At 35.2% G+C, this 17,354-nt stretch overlaps 1 protein-coding gene across 4 annotated transcripts in view; it reads right to left on the reverse strand.

The window, feature by feature from the left end:
- Window positions 1–17,354, reverse strand: part of Cdk13 (cyclin dependent kinase 13) — a 105,510-nt gene that overhangs the window by 43,130 nt on the left and 45,026 nt on the right. For all 4 annotated transcript variants that reach the window (XM_057788158.1, XM_057788156.1, XM_057788157.1 and 1 more), the window contains exons 3-5: window positions 16,030–16,200; window positions 14,328–14,467; window positions 12,443–12,613 (exon numbers count right to left, since the gene is read on the reverse strand). In XM_057788158.1, coding sequence (XP_057644141.1) covers window positions 12,443–12,613; window positions 14,328–14,467; window positions 16,030–16,200 — 482 coding nt within the window. The remainder of the gene's footprint in view (window positions 1–12,442; window positions 12,614–14,327; window positions 14,468–16,029; window positions 16,201–17,354) is intronic.

Consider the following 17,354-nt stretch of genomic DNA (forward strand, 5'->3'; position numbering starts at 1 on the left):
TTACACTAAAGACCTAAGTACCTCAGTAATCATGTATTATTTACGACTTCAAAGAAAGTTTACAAAGCATATTAAAACATAGTCTCAAGAAACACAATAAGCATCGGCACCAAAAGTAAACAGAATTATCTGATTAGGAACTTTTATAAGCTATGATGAATATGCTAGGAACACTAGCTGAAATGAGAACACAACATGTCAGAACAGATGGGCAATGTAAACAGAAAAGTAGAAATTCTAAGAACTGTTGGAACTTTAACACTGCGACAGAAATTTAAAAAAAAATGTGTTTTCAGTATCTTGTACAGATCTAAAACCACATCAACTTATACTCTCTGCTTGCCTGTGTGATGTGGACATAATGACTTTCCTGCTCACCTCTTGTGCAAGATCAAGTCAGCACATCAGAATACATTGTAAGCCATAAAAGTGTTTACAATGGAGGAAGAGCTTACCATTGTACTTTTATTTCATTATTCCACATATGAAGGGAAGCCACAGTTTGAATCTTAAAATTACTAATATATGTAAATATATTAATTTTGGAAATCAATGGCAATAAAAATCAAGCCCTGTTAGTCTTTGCTGTCTATGCTAAAGACTTTGTTCTAAAAGGCACCTGTAAAATAAAGGAAAACAAAATGTTTCTACTTTAAAAAAACAACAAAAAGCCGGGCGGTGGTGGCGCACGCCTTTAATCCCAGCACTCGGGAGGCAGAGGCAGGTGGATCTATGTGAGTTCGAGGCCAGCTTGGTCTAGAAGAGCTAGTTCCAGGGCAGGAACCAAAAAGCCAAACCCTGTCTCGAAAAAATCCAAAACAAAAAACAAAAAAAAGGAAAAAAGTTATCTTTCATGGGTTCATCAATATACCAAACACATCCAAGGAAAGAATCACTAAGTAAAAGGATATGTTAATAGGAATGCTCAAAAGTGATGTGTAGCTGGGTGGTGGTGGTTATACCTTTAATCCCAGCACTTGGGAGGCAGACACAGGTGGATCTCTCTGAGTTCAGGTTCAGCCTGGTCTACAGAGCTAGTTCCAGGACAGCCAGGGGGATGGGGCGGGGGGGGGGGGGGATTAAAAAAGAGAAAGAAAAAAAAACCCTCTGGTTCTAGACAGTAAAGCAATACTATGGATATCTGGAAAAGTCATAGGGAATTATACTATTAACTACTTATAATACATGTAAATTGGCATATAAATACACATATATAATTTAAATGAAATTTTCTCATCTAGGCTGCCAGAAGCCACAGATCCCCTAGAAAATAAAACAAAAAATCTTTCCAACTCCAGACAGGAGAGGCCCTCTTCTGAGCTGGTCAGAGTTATCCAGGACATTCGTAAAATATTGTGTGCTACTGTTATTGCCCTTGGTCGTCCCCTAGAGTTGAAAGGTAAATCCATATTGCTGAAGACTTAACTCTTCAGAAATAGGGCCCAGAGGCCCCTGAGCTAGAAATGACCTAGCCTCCTCCCTGAGGATTAGCTTTCAGGGTACCAGAAGCCACCATGCAAGCTAATGAAGCACAGAAGAAACCAACTGTCCTAACCAGCTATGATATCTATAAACCACAACATAGACCAGCATGACACTGTAGCCCTAAGAGTGCAATAATGGCACACACGACCTTGTTGGTAACCAACAGTTCTCTAATTAGACCCAAGACCTGCTCAACAAGAGAAAATTAATGTCTGATACTGGAAACACAGCCAACCACCTGAAGCTAATATAGTCGTGGATCTTGGAGGAAAACCCACAACTGCCATTTTCCTAAACCAGCAAAATGCCTAAATACATTCTGGACATTTGTTCTTAGACCCATAGATAAGTGTAGTCCTCACCCCAACGACTACTTCTTTTTACAACAGATGGAGACCATTACAGAAAACCACAAGCAATCAAAATGCAGAGTTGTGTCCAGTCCCAAGGATACATTGATAACATAACCCCTAAGAATAAGGATCATTGTGGCAGAAAGACTAAAAATAAGAGTCTGAGTAACAGTGAGTTTGCTCTGAGACTGTCTGTCATAGGAGTAGCAGAAGTTATATTCATAAGGTTTCACTAATGTGACTGCCTACACACCAACTGAATAAAATAGACATGCTGACGTGGATGACGAAAGCCCAGGAGATCTCAACCTTACACAAAAACTACACAACCAAAGAATGCTAACAGTTGGAGAAATACTCTTCACCACAAAAAAAGCACACCAATACCAAATGTTTTCATGTCTGAAAACATGCACAAATAAGTAACATATAGACTAAGCAGGTTATACTTATATATTCAGGAATATGTGTATGTATATAAGATATGCATATACATATGTAACAATTATTAATGAAAAATCCAGGAATTTGAAAGAGAGCAAAGAGTTTGAGGGGAGGAAAGAAAAAGGAGAAATGATGTGATTATAATGTAAAAAAGAAAAGAAAAACGGTTAAGGTATACAAAAGATGGGGGGGGGGATGACTAATTACAGAGTGCCTATGAATCCAAGGCTGCAAAGGCCAATTCCCGTCAGAATCTCCACCTGGTGTCCAGCCCCTAATAATTATGTTACTCAATTCTGCAAACTAAATCTATGGGAGTTCAGTATCATTATCAGTTTTTGAAGTAATGCTCTCAATAGCTTTTTTTATTAAATCCACCTGTCTCTGCCTCCCAAGTGCTAGGATTAAATGTGTGCACCACCACCACTCAGCTTTAAATTTACACTTTTAACAGAAAGATACTTTTACCAGCTTCTGTATGTTCGCTGACAGTAATAAATGATATGTGTTTAAAGGTGACAAGTTAACGCGGTTTCTAGAAATACATACCTCTGAGACTGTCTACACTGAAGATGATGAATATATCCTTCTGGTCATAGAATACATTAATATAAATATTACATTAAAGTTCACCTATTTCTTTGTAAATATTTTTTAATTATCAACAGAACAATTTTTCTAGACTGTAACATGTTTTTCAGGGCTTTACAGCATTTTCCAGTGGTCATGTGCCAGTGGTGATGTTCATAATTCCTTATACTAGATATATAAATTGTGCTACTTATTATAAGCAATATTATAAAGAACAATCTTGTAACTATGAAAAGTTCAAATTAAAATTGTAAGTTAAAAGGCACATTTTACATTTAAAAGAACACTATTTATCATGCATTTATTATGTCTAGGATCATATCATCTCCTTAAACATTCTCTAAAGATTATAAAAATGTTCTCTTTATAGCATTATATTAATTTTATTCATTCTTTGGTATTTAATTATATTCATTCTCTCAATCCTCCCTCCAACTGATCCTCTAAGAACCAACTCCCATCCTTCTCCTTTGTGTTTAAATAATTGGATTCAACTAGTACTGCCCATAAACATATGGGTATACAGCCATCCATGGGAGCATGGACCACCTACCATAGGCCACACCACTGAAGAAACGTGACTCTTCCTCCTCCCACAGCATCCATTAGTAGCTCCTCAGCTGGGAGTTGTCTTGTGAGCCTTTTCCCAATGAACACTTTTTTCATAAATCCTTGCCCCTCCCAGCATTACATTCCATTCGAATCTTCACTGGTAAGTTTAAAACCTCACATCCATATATGTATTAAAATAACTGTAATGTTTTTAAAGAAAAAATAGAAAAGACCTCTACATACCAGAAACTAAAATACTATACAAGGCTATAACAATTAACAAGGACAGTAGCAGGAAATGTAACAGAAAGGGTGAAAGAGGAAAACCCAGAAAATTCGGGACCTTATACAGGGCAATGATATCAGAACAAATATAAAAAACAAAGAGACAAAGACAAAAAACCCCACTTACTTGTCAGGCAACAGGTGTATATAGTTGAGTTGTAGAATCTTTGCCTAGCAAGCTGACCTGACGTCTAACACAGCATAAAACTGAGTGTGGTGACGGATACCCAGCTGCAATCCTAGCTACCAGCCAGATGATAGGAGGACCATCAGGATACCATTTTAAGCAATGCAGTAAAACTGGAGGAAGATCTTGTTAATGTTCCAAAGATTGGGCCTTTGCCACCAACGCCCCCCCCACCAAAAACAAAACAAAACAAAACAAAAAAACATTGGTTTTAAAAAAAAAAAAGACCCCAGGACACAGAAAATGAAAGTTAAAAATAAGCAGGTAAGAAACAACAACAGAAAAAAAAAAATAACAATGACACACAAAACAATTTCTCTAATCCTTTCTTAGTTTGTTTACTATTACTATTGCTGTGATAAAGTCAATGACTGAAAGATACGTCGGGGAGGAAGGCGTTTATTTGATTACAAGTTATAGTCCATCACCAGTGGAAGTCAAGGCAGGAACTCACAGAAACCATAGAAAAGTAATGCTTAATAGCTTGCTCAGTCTACATTCTATTTTTTTTCCTTTTTCTTTTCTTTTTTGGTTTTTCGAGGCAAGGTTTCTCTGTATAGCCCTGGCTGTCCTGGATGGACTCTATAGACCAGGCTGGCCTCAAACTCAGAGATCTGCCTGCCTCTGACTCCTGACTGCTGGGATTAAAGGTGTGTGCCACTACACCTGCCTCAGTCAACTTTCTTATACAACTCAGGACTGCCTGCCCAGGGATAGTACTGCCCACAATGAACTGGGCCCTCCCACATCAATATACCAATTATTAACCAAGAAAATGCCCCACAGACATGCCTACAGCATTTTCTCTCTTGAGATTCCCTCTGCACAGGTGATTCTAGATTGTGTCAAGTTGATAAAAACCAACCAGCACAATCCCTAAGGAAAAAAAGTAAAATGACCCAGCAACCTGAAGAAACACAAAGAGGTTGTTTCATCACTCAGTCAGTAAAGCAATCCTAGAACTTGGGGACTGAAAAAGAGGGTTCCCTAGAGCAAGCTGGCAAACTAGACAAGCCAAATGGACAAATTTGGCCTCAGGTGAGAAACCACAGCTCAACATATAAGGTGACTAGTCATCAAGGAAGACACCAATGGCAACCTCTAGACTTTACCTGCATGAGCAAACATGCTAGACAAGTACCCACAACACACAGACACAACTTACACATGCATATCACATATATAACATATGAAAAAATGTTATAAAAAGGACAAAAAAATAAAAATATGTATAATCTCAAACTAGGGGAAATTTTCTTAGTAGATAAAGATAAAAAATTAACTGTAAACTGCATTTAAGTAAACTGAGTACTCAAAAAAATTTTGATAATAAAAGATTAGAATCGGCTTTCTTATAAGGTGACATCTTTAATTATTAATATGGAAAAGAGCTAGATATATAATTTAACCCGTGAAAGTCCCAAATACACATTTATACTGAATACAGAAAAATACACCTATGTGAAAAACCCTAACAGAGTAAGATGCATTGAAACTGTAGCACTATAGAATACTGAAATGTTTGTATAAGGTATATAGCATTATTTATTTGTAGAAGAAAACATACTTCATTCTTAATTACATAAAAGAAAATTAAGTAACATACATACTTGTTATATACAAAGTGCCTAGAAAAAACCTAAAAAGTGGAGGTCTCTTCACTAGAAGGTGTATAATTTGCATTGACTACACGTGCATATAATAATCACTTATGTCTTTTGTTTCTGAAATCCGAAGTGTTTTTATTTTGTTGTTTTTCGAGATATGCTATCTCTGTGTAGCCCTGGCTGTCCTGGAACTCAGAGATCCACTTGCCACTGCCTTCCCAAGTACTGGGATTAAAGTATGCCATGACGCCTGGTTGTATGACAATGTTTAATTAAATCTTTCCTACTTTGTTTTTGCTAAATATTGACTCTCTTTTCCTTCTAGTGGGTTGTTATCAGCTAGTTACATGGTTGAATCTTAGTTTTTTGCATGTAATTATTCATTTTTGTAGCACTTCTGTGGAGGTCAAAGAACAACTTCTTAGAGTACATCTCCTTCCCCCATCAGGCTCCCAGAGATTAAACTTGGATCATCAGGCTTCTATAACCCATCTTTGTACATCTCTTCCCACCTTCCAAGCAACCTCTATCCATTGGGACATCTTGCTAGCCTCCTTTTTATTTTTTGATTTTTTTTTTTTTTTAGTATTAATAATTAGAGACTTCTAAGCATTAAAGAAAGGTTGAATTTTGTGTGTGCATGCTAAGCATGTATGTGCATGGGGGAAGGGGGAGTTATACGTACCTGTATGTAAGCAGGAGACCAGAAGATAACAGTGTATTCCTCATCTACTCTCCATTTTATGACCTTGAGACAAGACCTTTCATTGAATCTAAAGCTCATTTCAGAAAGCTTGGCTAGCTGGCCAACAAGCTCACAGGTCTGCACAAATATTTAACAAAGAACTCAAGTCTAAATATACTTATGTGAAAAGCATTATTCTGAGGCTATAGGCATGCATAGATTTACACAGGTGCTGGGGGATTCAAACTGTGTTACTCAAGGTTGCAAAGCAAGATTTGACCTACTGAGTCACTTCCCCAGCCACTACAAGGAATATTTTTAAAAATTAACTTGTGATTCATTAAATAAACAACAGATATCCATACAATCAGCTGTACTAGATTTAAAACTATTCACTTCTTCAAATATCCATCCTTTCTTCTTAAAAAAAAAAAATTGCTTCTATTAGTTATTTCGTTCTGTTCTCACCATTAACCTACTACTAAGCCATACCTAAAATACTGCGTGCCATCTTGCAATGTACTTCACTTGCATTATTACATTAAATGACCACAATAAATCTAAGTAGTATTACTTCCTTTTTCCAGAATAGGAAAACGAGTACAAAAGGAAGAAAATACTGAGGTTTGTTTTTTTTTTTAACTTTAAAAACATTAATTAACAGAACACCATCTCAATCAATTTTAGGTATGCAGCTCAGGGACAATTACATTCAGTTGCCCACAAACTCAGCAACAGTTACTTTGATTTTATTCATAAATGGGTGTGAACTAGTATAGTACTGAGGTTTTGACTTAAATTTCCCAAATGCCTATCATGTTCAATATTTTTATGAGATTCTTGGCCATTTATATATCTTCTTTGGAAAGAAAAATCTGCTTAGGTTCTCTAAATCAGTTTGTTTTTTAATTATTTAGCTCCAAAATTGGTTTTTATATTCTTGTTGCAAGTTCCTATCAGACAGAGGACAAAATGTTATGAATATTTTCTCCTATTCTATGTTGTCATTTCACTTCTTTCTTTTCTTTTTTATTTGGAGTCAGGGTCTCACTATGTTGCCATGGCTGGTCAGGAACTAATTATATAGATCCACCTGCCTCTATTTCCTGAGTGTTAGGAATTAAAGGTATGCACCATTGAACTCAGCTTCTTTCACCATCATGCCCCCTCTTTTCATTCTCTGTTATGGTCCTATTTAATTCTGTTGAGGTTTAATGTACTATTTTTTCCTTTCTTGCTTGCTTGTGCTTTTGATGTCATCTAATAACATTTAGCACTTTAGTCTAACCCAAATACCAGGATCAACTGACATATAAGTGTTAAGTTTTATTTCTAGCTTTTAAATTCTTTTGTTGATACAATAATTTACTCTAATGGTAGTGCCAGACAGTTATGGTCACTTTAGCTTTATAATAAGATTTAAATTCAATGCATTCTACTTCACTCTTCCTTCTCAGAACCTACTCACTATCCCAGATCTTGTTTTATATAAATATCTTGTCAGCATGTGAAAAGTCAAATGGCACAACAAAATAGCTCAGCAGATAAGAGAACTTGCTGCCAAGCCTGACAACCTGCAATCGAGTCTGAGTTTGATTCTCCAGGACCCACATGGTAGGAGGAGTAAAATGACTATCACCAAGTTGTCTTCTGACTCATACAAACACATCATGGCACCCTCCTCTCAACAATCAAACAAAAGTAATCCTAAGAGCACTGGCTGTTCTTCTAGAGGACCCAGGTTCAATTCCCAGCACCCACATGGCAGCTCACACCTGTGTAGAACTCCAGCTCTAGGGATTCTGACATCCTTACACAGACATACATGTAGGTAAAACACCAATGAACATAAAAATAAGTTATAAAAAAAAGTTAAAAATGAAAAGAAGTCACCTTTAGTTTTGAGAAGGATTGCAATAACTATGAAGATAAATTGGGAAGAGTATTATCTTAATAGAATTAATTCTTAGATGCTTTGAAAATGGAATATTTTCTATTTAGTCTTTTTAATATTCTTTCAATGTTTCCCAGTTTTCAGGTTACAATGTTGTAACTTACACTATCAGTTTATCTTAGATGTTTTATCCTGTGAACGTTATTTATTGTGTCTTTTGCCCAATGCTGTCCATAATGTACATGTACACTGTATCTTATCTATACATACACACGATATGTGCACATACACACATATGTGCACACACGATGGTTTTGCTTCTTTTCTAATCTGGATATCTTATTTTCTAGTGCAATTGCTATGACTACTACTTCTAGAAAGATACTAAATAGAAACTACAACAATACATAATAGACCTGTACACACGATATCTAGGAACTCCCTTATACTCCTAGATATCGTGTATACAGGTCTATATTTGAGAACATATAGCAGTAGTCCTTCCTTATTCCTCTTCATCAGTCATGATCTAAAATTATTAGATATTTCAAGAAATAAACAATTCGTATTTTTAAGTTGTATTTCCTTCTGAGTAGTGTAAAGAAACCTTAGACTGCACATTCTATCAAGATAAATAATCTTTCAGTCCAGTGAATCCATGGTATATATTCGGTTTTTTAAGGCAAGGTTTTGCTCTATAACCTTGGCTGGCCTGGAACTCATTATGCAGAACAGGATGGCCTCACCTGGCCCACCTTCCCAAGTGCTAGGATTAAAAGCATGCCCTACTTCACCCAATTAGTTTCTTTCTTCTTTTTTCTTTTTTCCTTCCCTTTCTCCCCCCTCCCCCTTTCACTTTTGTTCGTTTGAGACAGGATTTCTCTGTGTAGCATTGCTGTCCTGGAACTCTCTAAAGACCAGGCTGGTATCAAACTCATAGATTCACCTGCCTCGGCTTCCTGTGGGCTGGCATTAAAGATGTGAGCCACCACCACCAAGTTCTAGTTTCCTTTCTTGAACTTGAAAAAAAACTATAAATTAAAAGAGTACTCATATTTCCTCAGTACTTAAACACTAACAGTGGAAGCATTGTAGCATAATGAATGTACAATGGCTACAATAGTAGACTCTCAAAGTGAAATTTTGCATTTTTTAATTTGAATAATAAAACATATCTTGAAGTGGTCATCAAAAATCTATGAAAGTTTTTGTTTCATGAAATGGGGAGCACTATAAAGAATTAAAAAAGAATCCAAAGGCTTCAAAGAATTTCTAATTTAATAAAGCAAATTAGTTATGACCAAAAACAGAATACAAGAAAAGACTATTAATGCTTCTTTCGAAGGCACTAGCAGCCTTTTCAAGAGTATTAAAAGTGTGAATATTATTATAAAGTAAAGCTCATTTATTCATTTACTCAGCAATTAATCATTTTAACAAATTTTGTATTGGTTAACTGTGCTTAGTAGAATATCACACCAAAACAGGTATAGATCCCATCTTTGTAAAGAAAATAATAAGCTAAGTAATCATTTTTAGTTGTTGGGAAGTTTTTATTTTTTTAATCTTTTATTAATGGAAGAATTACTTTAAATTGTGTTTCTATTTAGTGGAAGTTTGGAATACTGGGCAAGTAAGGCATCACCAATGAATAAAGTAATATTCAAGAGCAAGAAATCCATCTTTTGGGGGCTGGAGGGATGGCTCAGCAGTTAAGAGCACTGGCTGCTCTTGCAGAGGTCCTGAGTTCAATTCCCAGCAACCACACGGTGGCTCACAACCATCTGTAACGAGATCTGGCGCCCTCTTCTGGCCTGTAGGCATACACGTAGGCAGAATAATGCATACATAATAAATAAATCTTTTTTTTATAAAGAAAATCCATATTTCAAATTTTAATTCCATAACACAGTACACTGTAGGATATGGTGGGAATGCGTGTTTTTGTCTGTGTGTGTTAGAAGTACCGACATGGAAGTATCATATGTAAAGAGTTGAAGACATCAAAGTTCACTGGCATATTTGTGGATTCCCAAACACCAATGTAATTGAAACTTAGTACATAATCAAAACAAGCAAAATTAGGATTAGAGAGAGTGCAGGGAAGTGACTCCACAGATGAAAACAAGGACTCAGGGCATATGAGGGGAAGAACAAACACACTCCTCTATCTGCAGTGTGTAACACAGAGGCAAAACAAACTCTATTTGCACTCTACCTCATGGTTAAGATCCTTACTACAATTTTTACTACATGGAAAGAGATATAATGATCCCTTTTAAGGATGGAAAAAAACAGGCTAAAAAGAGATAAAACGCCTTGCTAATAATAATAAGGTCACAGTGCTAATAAATTAAGTCTCAAATCAGAGACATTTTATAACTAAAGTCAAGCCAGTAAGCACCTTCCTTTCTATTGTGTATTCAGAAGCAATAAAGTAAGGTTAAGACAACAAAGCATGGCAAATGTCGCACTAATAAATACAAATTTTTCCAAAATCCAAAAATAAGTAACAGTTAAGATTATTCTTATCTCTACACTACATATAGAATACTTTTAAAAATAGGGTAATTTATAAAAAATAATTATCATATGATCTATATTTAAAACCATGCATCCCAGAACAGTAAGATTGTGTATGTGCAGCCAGTAAAGAGTTGGTTTACAGTTTTGTAAACTAACTGTGATGATTGATTTTATTGTCAAACTGATGAAGCAGGCTCACACTGCTAGAGAAAAAGCCTTCAATTAAGTAACTGCCTGATCAGAACGGCCTGTGGGATGTATGTGGAGCCCTGTCTTTATTTCTGATAGAAAGAGGTGGGCCCAAACCACCGTGGCAGTACCATGTCTAGGCAAGTTGTCCTGGGCTACATGAGATAACTAGTTAAACATGAAATAGCTAGCAAGCCAACAATCACCATTCCTCTCCATGATGTCTACCATGAGATCCTGTATAAGTTCCTGCCCCTGTTGTGGGGAGCTGCGGGCTGTGTTCCTGCCGCCCCAGCTCCTGGTCTCTTGGCTAGCTTATGCCCCGAAATAACAACACACAAACTGTATTCTTTTAAACACTGCTTGGCCCATTATATCTAGCCTCTTCTCAGCTAACTCTTGCACCTGGACTAGCCCATTTCTAATAATGTGTGTAGCACCCCAAGGTGCGCTTACTGGGAAGATTCTAGCCTAAGTCCATCCTGGGTCAGAGCTTCATCGCATCTGCCCCAGAGAGGAGAGCTATCGAGTCTGAGCTCACTTCCTCTTCCTCCCAGCATTCTGTTCTGTTTACTCCACCCACCTATGTTCTAACCTATGAGGGCCAAGCAGTTTATTTTTTTAACCAATGACCTTCCTCCATCATGCCCCAACTTTTCTCAGTAAAAGACCATGACTTGGAAATGTAAACCAAACTCCTCAACTCCCAAGTTGCTTTTGGTCAGAGTATTTTATCACAGAAACCAGAAAAAAAAAAAAAACAAAAAACAACAACTAAGACACAATCCAAGTAATTTAAATGTTTATATTAGATTTAATGCATGCCCAATGGCAATCACTTGTAATAAAAGTCAAACTTTTCTTTAATTTAAAAACAAACTTTTTAAAATTAAAAGCAACCATGTATTAACTTACTGAAAACAATTTCAAGAACACCGATGCCACACTTTGCAATATGGTACATGCTTGCCAAAAGGTGCCAGTGGGAGACTGGGGTGATGGTTCAGAGGGTAAGTAAGCACTGAGTTGAATATTCAAAACCACAGAACATATACCAAAAACTGGGAATGGTCATATGCATCTGAAACCCCAGCTCTATGTAAAGATAGTGACTAAAAGATCAGCGTGGCTTGCTAGCTACCAGTACAACTCCAGGTTCAATGATAAACCCTGTTCTCAGGGGAATAAAGCAGACAGTGATGGAGCAGGACACCTGATATCTTCTCTGGCATCAGCACATAGACAAAAAGCATGTCTATCACATATGCATGAGCACACATATCCCCCCATATCTTCATTTTTTTTCTGTGAATTCATAGAATTCAAAATGTAAAAATGCAATATAAATATGCTGTAATATCTTTCTTGATCAGTAAAAAGATTAAATATATATCCAATCTCAAAAAAGTGTTACTATTCAGTACTTGGTTGTAACACTGGTAAATACATTTGACTTAGCTGACTTAAGAAACTCAAGAACCACTGAATTAAAAATAATTAATTCTTTAAATCTACTAAATTTTAAAATAGCTTGACATTAGAGAACATTTTTATTTACCCAATATGTGAATGATCATCATCTAGGAATAAAATCTTCAAGTTGGAAAAAACATGAATTAAAAAACGTGAAATATGCATACATACCTTTGTCCTTCTTAAAATCCAAAGCATCTTCTTTATCCGTCACTATTTCCTTCATATTGATGATACTCTGGTGGGTGAGTTGCCGAAGAATTTTAATTTCTCTAATCGCTGTAATTGGGAAGCCCTCCTTTTCATTATCCAGACGTACTTTTTTTAAGGCTACCATTTCTCCTATTAGACAGTTAAATAAAATTAGGTTACTAGCTAGCAAAAGATACTTTTCTCTATTTAACTTAAATACTTTTCTTATAATTTCCATTTCTACATTTTAAAATTATAATTCGCGAAGGTATTTTAGTTTCCAACATAACAAATAATACTTGTTGTTAAAGAAATTAACATCTCAAAAAAATTATGAACTTTTACATTGCATTGAACACTATACACCTGGTCAGGATGAGGAAGGTCTGTATTTATTGTTTTATACTCTCTACTAATACAGAAAAAAAAATGGTGAAGAATGGGATTTTTACCATTCTTCTCTATGTAAAAGAGGAAACAATCAATATATCCAGGATATTCATTCATTCATATTAATATGCATTCACTCTCATTCTCTCTCTTTCACCTCTCTGAAAGGAAAATATACTCCAGCATTTATTGTTCAAACTCACCAATTACCTAATCATGAAAATGGGGTCCAATTTGTCTCAAAAATACATCCCCCCCATTATACTATATTGTCACATAATTTAGGTGTGTGTGAATTTTGTATCAGACACCAAGTAATTAATCAGGCACATATACACACAAACACAAGTTATTATAAGTGTAGGTCAAGAAATGCTTTAAATTTTGGAGGTTTAGAGTGTTTTGTTTCGTTTTATGGGAACGTACATAGACTTAGCAGGCTGGGCATCAATCAGTGTAAGAAAATGTTCACTATAATAAAGACATATTTATTCTACTTCTTTGGATGGAAAAAGTGGACTAATGTTACATATTTTCTAAGGAGAAAAATGTATGGTCTTAATCATTAAAATTTATTTTTGATATTTATGACTTTTTCCTATAGTATGTTTTAATCATTAAAGCTTCTAAAAGTTATAATTTCATCTTATTGGTAATATTACAGATACTGTTATTCTATGTTCTAACTACCTTCATTAGTTTCTAACCATAAGGTGTTCTTCCATATACTAAATGACCTCAAATAGCTGTCAATTTTAATCTTAGTTCATGTTCAAAATGAACTTAAGCTTAAAAAAAAAAAAAAAAGCTACCTTATGCAGCTCAATGGATTATTATTTAGCAAAATGTCAAACTTCTGTAATGTGACTTCTAACACAGTTACTTTTCTTCTTTGGAGGAGTTTTTAAAAACCTTCCACCCAGATTCTGGATTACGCTCTGAAAAAATGAATGTTCTAAAAAATGTAACCTTCCGAATCTGGTTCAAAGGGTAATTTCTATAGAGAAAAGAAAGATGGCCAAAAGGAAAGTACTATATGATTCTTAATATAAAAGTCTGCTCCTAAAAACCAGCATGGTGGAGCATGCCTATAACCCGAGTCTTCAAGAAGCTAAGGCAGGAGGAAGTAGAAGCAGTCCTAACTACATACTTAACACTTTGACTCAAAAAGAAAAAGAAACTATTAATACTTTTGCCTAGGTACAAAGAGTTTAGTAACTATTCACCACAAAAGGAACACATTGCTAAATCCCGCTATAAGCAAAGCACAAATACCAAAGGAACAATATTGACAAGTTTATTGTGTACCTGTATGTACGATACTGGTTTAAGTAGACAGAAAATGCATATGCTGAATAAAATTAAGACTAAACGGCAACACAAAGAATTTTTACTTCTTTGGAAATTTTTTAAACTATACATCAGAAGAAAAACAAAAAGTAAGCATGTTCCATCCCAAACTTAACATTCTTACCAGTGTCTTTGTCCCTGGCTTTGTAAACTTGTCCGTAAGTACCTTCTCCAATAATTCCGATGATATCAAATTTATCCACGCAGCGTTTTCCCCAGTCAATATCTTTTTCTTTGATTTCACCATAGCGAGGCCCACATATTCTATTAAATATAGTTCTGAAGTTTTTATAGACAATCAAGCAAACTGAATGAACTGTTTAATAATTCAAAACCAATCCCGCCCAATCTTAAATAGTTATTTCACCCTATTCTTGTGTATTTGTGAAAATTAATGTAAGAAAAGCTACTAGTAGTTGATATTATAAATTTTCATAAAAAAACTTGTAATTTCTACATACTGACTCTTCTGTAGATTAAAACTTGAAGAAAAAGAAGCAATAGTGCTTCTTTAAAAGGCTTTTAGAAATGTACCTTTTCAATAAGTGAGTTAAAACCAACATTACTAGGGCTGGAGAGATGGCTCAGTGGTTAAGAGCACCGCCTACTCTTCCAAAGGTTCTGAGTTCAATTCCCAGCAACCACATGGTGGCTCACAACCATCTGTGATGGGATCTGGTGCCCTCTTCTGGCCTGCAGGCAGAGTACTGAGACTACCGTATACATAATAAATAAATAAATCTTTAAAAAAAAAAAAGAAAAGAAAAACCAACATTACTAGAGTCAAGATTTTCTCCTCTGTCCCCATAAAGTTTTGTTGTTTCAGTCAATGATTCTCTCTTCCCATAAATGTGTGTATCATGTGCATATAGAGAAGGGAATGTATATGTGTATACACACACACATAGTACAAGGTTAACAAACATTAACAAAATGAAATGACTAAAAATTACTTACAAACTGAGATACAGAGCAGGATAAAACCACCCTAAAAGCATTGAAAAATTTTCACTCAAACAAGTATAGAAAATTAACCATATAAAAATCAAGATTCAGAATTCCATAGTTGGGCAGAGTTTAATAGTTATAACAAAAGTCAAATTCTTTAAAAAGATGTTATTATGTAGTGTTTTAACTGTAGCAGAAATTTAAGAATTGAAGTAGAAGGATTCGAGGATAGACTAACACTTTTTTCTCATAATAGAAAATGACCTCATATTTTTAAATTACATGTTACCTGAAGAACAATACTAAATCAAATCTACCCCAAAGTTTTAAACTTTCCTTTGTTAAGCAGATTTTTTTTTAAAGTACCATTGTTCTCATTCCTTAGTTTCAAGGAAAAGAACTCTGTGAGGTATTTAACATGAAGCTATATCAGCTCCATTCTGAAAAATTCTGTGTTTTGGAAAACTGAGAATGTATGAAGCTATATGGAGAAATGAATAGTTAAAAGCAAAGGGAAACACTGTCCATTACTGACTTTGAGCTCACTAAATGCTGCCTTCCACTTCGCTCAGTTTCAGTGTTTTCATATTCATTAGCTATCTCAACTACAGCTAGTATATCTGACACATACAACACCCCCAAATTAATAAATACAACTGTAAGAAATTTTCATTTCGTTTTATTAGTCAAGGCAAATAGGTATTACCACTTATAAAAATTTGTTTCAGAACTCTCAACCAATCTGTACAATAAATAAATAAATCTGTTAAAATAAAAGTACACTTTCCACTTTAAATCTCAATGTTTTCTAAGTTTATAATGATCCAGGATATAATGTTTCCAGTCAAGTTAAGTGCAGGTAGAAAGCAAGCACATACTTAGGCCTTCTTTTGCTGTGTAACTGTGCTGCTGTTTTCTTCTCCTCTGGACTCTTAGAAAGATCATCCCCTCCTGGTAACTCGGGGGGCAACGGTAAATCAGCAAGCAGACATCGGAGTTTCTTTTCTACTTCTTTTTTAACTGCCTTTACAGAAATATTGCCTCTTAAGCTAAAGAAAAGAAAAGAGGGGCCACATAAACCACAAATATTTGATTATATAATAAAAATACGGTCACGTTTTAAGACTTAAACAACATGCATAGGTTGTATTTCCTAAGTCACACTTCACGGCCAGCTAAAAGGAACACTATTCTGTGAGTTAATGCTCTTGTACACTATAAAGATCTGTCACTTGTATTAATTTAATAAAATACTGATTGGCCAGTAGCCAGGCAGGAAATATAGGTAGGGCAAACAAACTAAGAATTCTGAGAAGAGGAAAGGCAGAGTCAGTTACCAGCCAGACACAGAGATGAGAATGCCTTACTGAGAAAAGGTACCAAACCATGTGGCTAAACATAGACATTAAGTTCTAAGAGCTAGTTAATAATAAGCCTGAACTAGTAATTCAGTTATAGTTATTATATAATTATATTTTAATTAATATAAGCCTCTGTGTGTTTCTTTAGGACTGAATGGCTGCAAGACTGGGCGGGACAGAAACTCCTGTCTACACTAAGACGAAACTTAGAAAAGTTTGTACGAAAAGAAATGACACAGAATTAAGTAAAAAACATGGAAATCTATAAAGTATACACCTTAATTAATGATAATATTTTGATATTCGTTAATTATAATAAATGCAAGGTAAACAGTGATTCTAGAATCTTTTTATCTTTGCAAATCTAAGACTATTTTACTAAAATAAAGTATAGGGAGCTGGGAAGATAGCTCCATGAGTAGTAGAGCTAGGCATGCAAACACAAAAACCTCAGTTCAAATCCCAAGAATTCACATAAAGCTGGACACAGAGCACAAGTCTACAAATCCAGTGTTCCTAACATGAAAGGAGAAGAAAAGACAATAGAATCCCTGAAAGCTCATGGGTCAGCTAGCCTGATATTCACATTGAAGTGGCCAAACAAAGGGAACTTGCCTAAAACAAGGTATAAGGATAAGGACGAACACCCAAGGTTGTCCTGTGACCTGATATAAGCACTATGGTATCCATATAGCATACACAATTCACATACACAAATAAAACAACACATTTTAAACTTCAAAAAATATATAGATCTAATTTCAAAACTGTGAACTGAAACAGAAAAAAAAAATCAACCAGTTATGCTTGCAAGAAACCTCATAAATCCTGTGTACTATTTG

The sequence above is a fragment of the Chionomys nivalis genome, chromosome 13 (assembly GCF_950005125.1).
Source record: "Chionomys nivalis chromosome 13, mChiNiv1.1, whole genome shotgun sequence".
NCBI classification, from domain to species: domain Eukaryota; kingdom Metazoa; phylum Chordata; class Mammalia; order Rodentia; family Cricetidae; genus Chionomys; species Chionomys nivalis.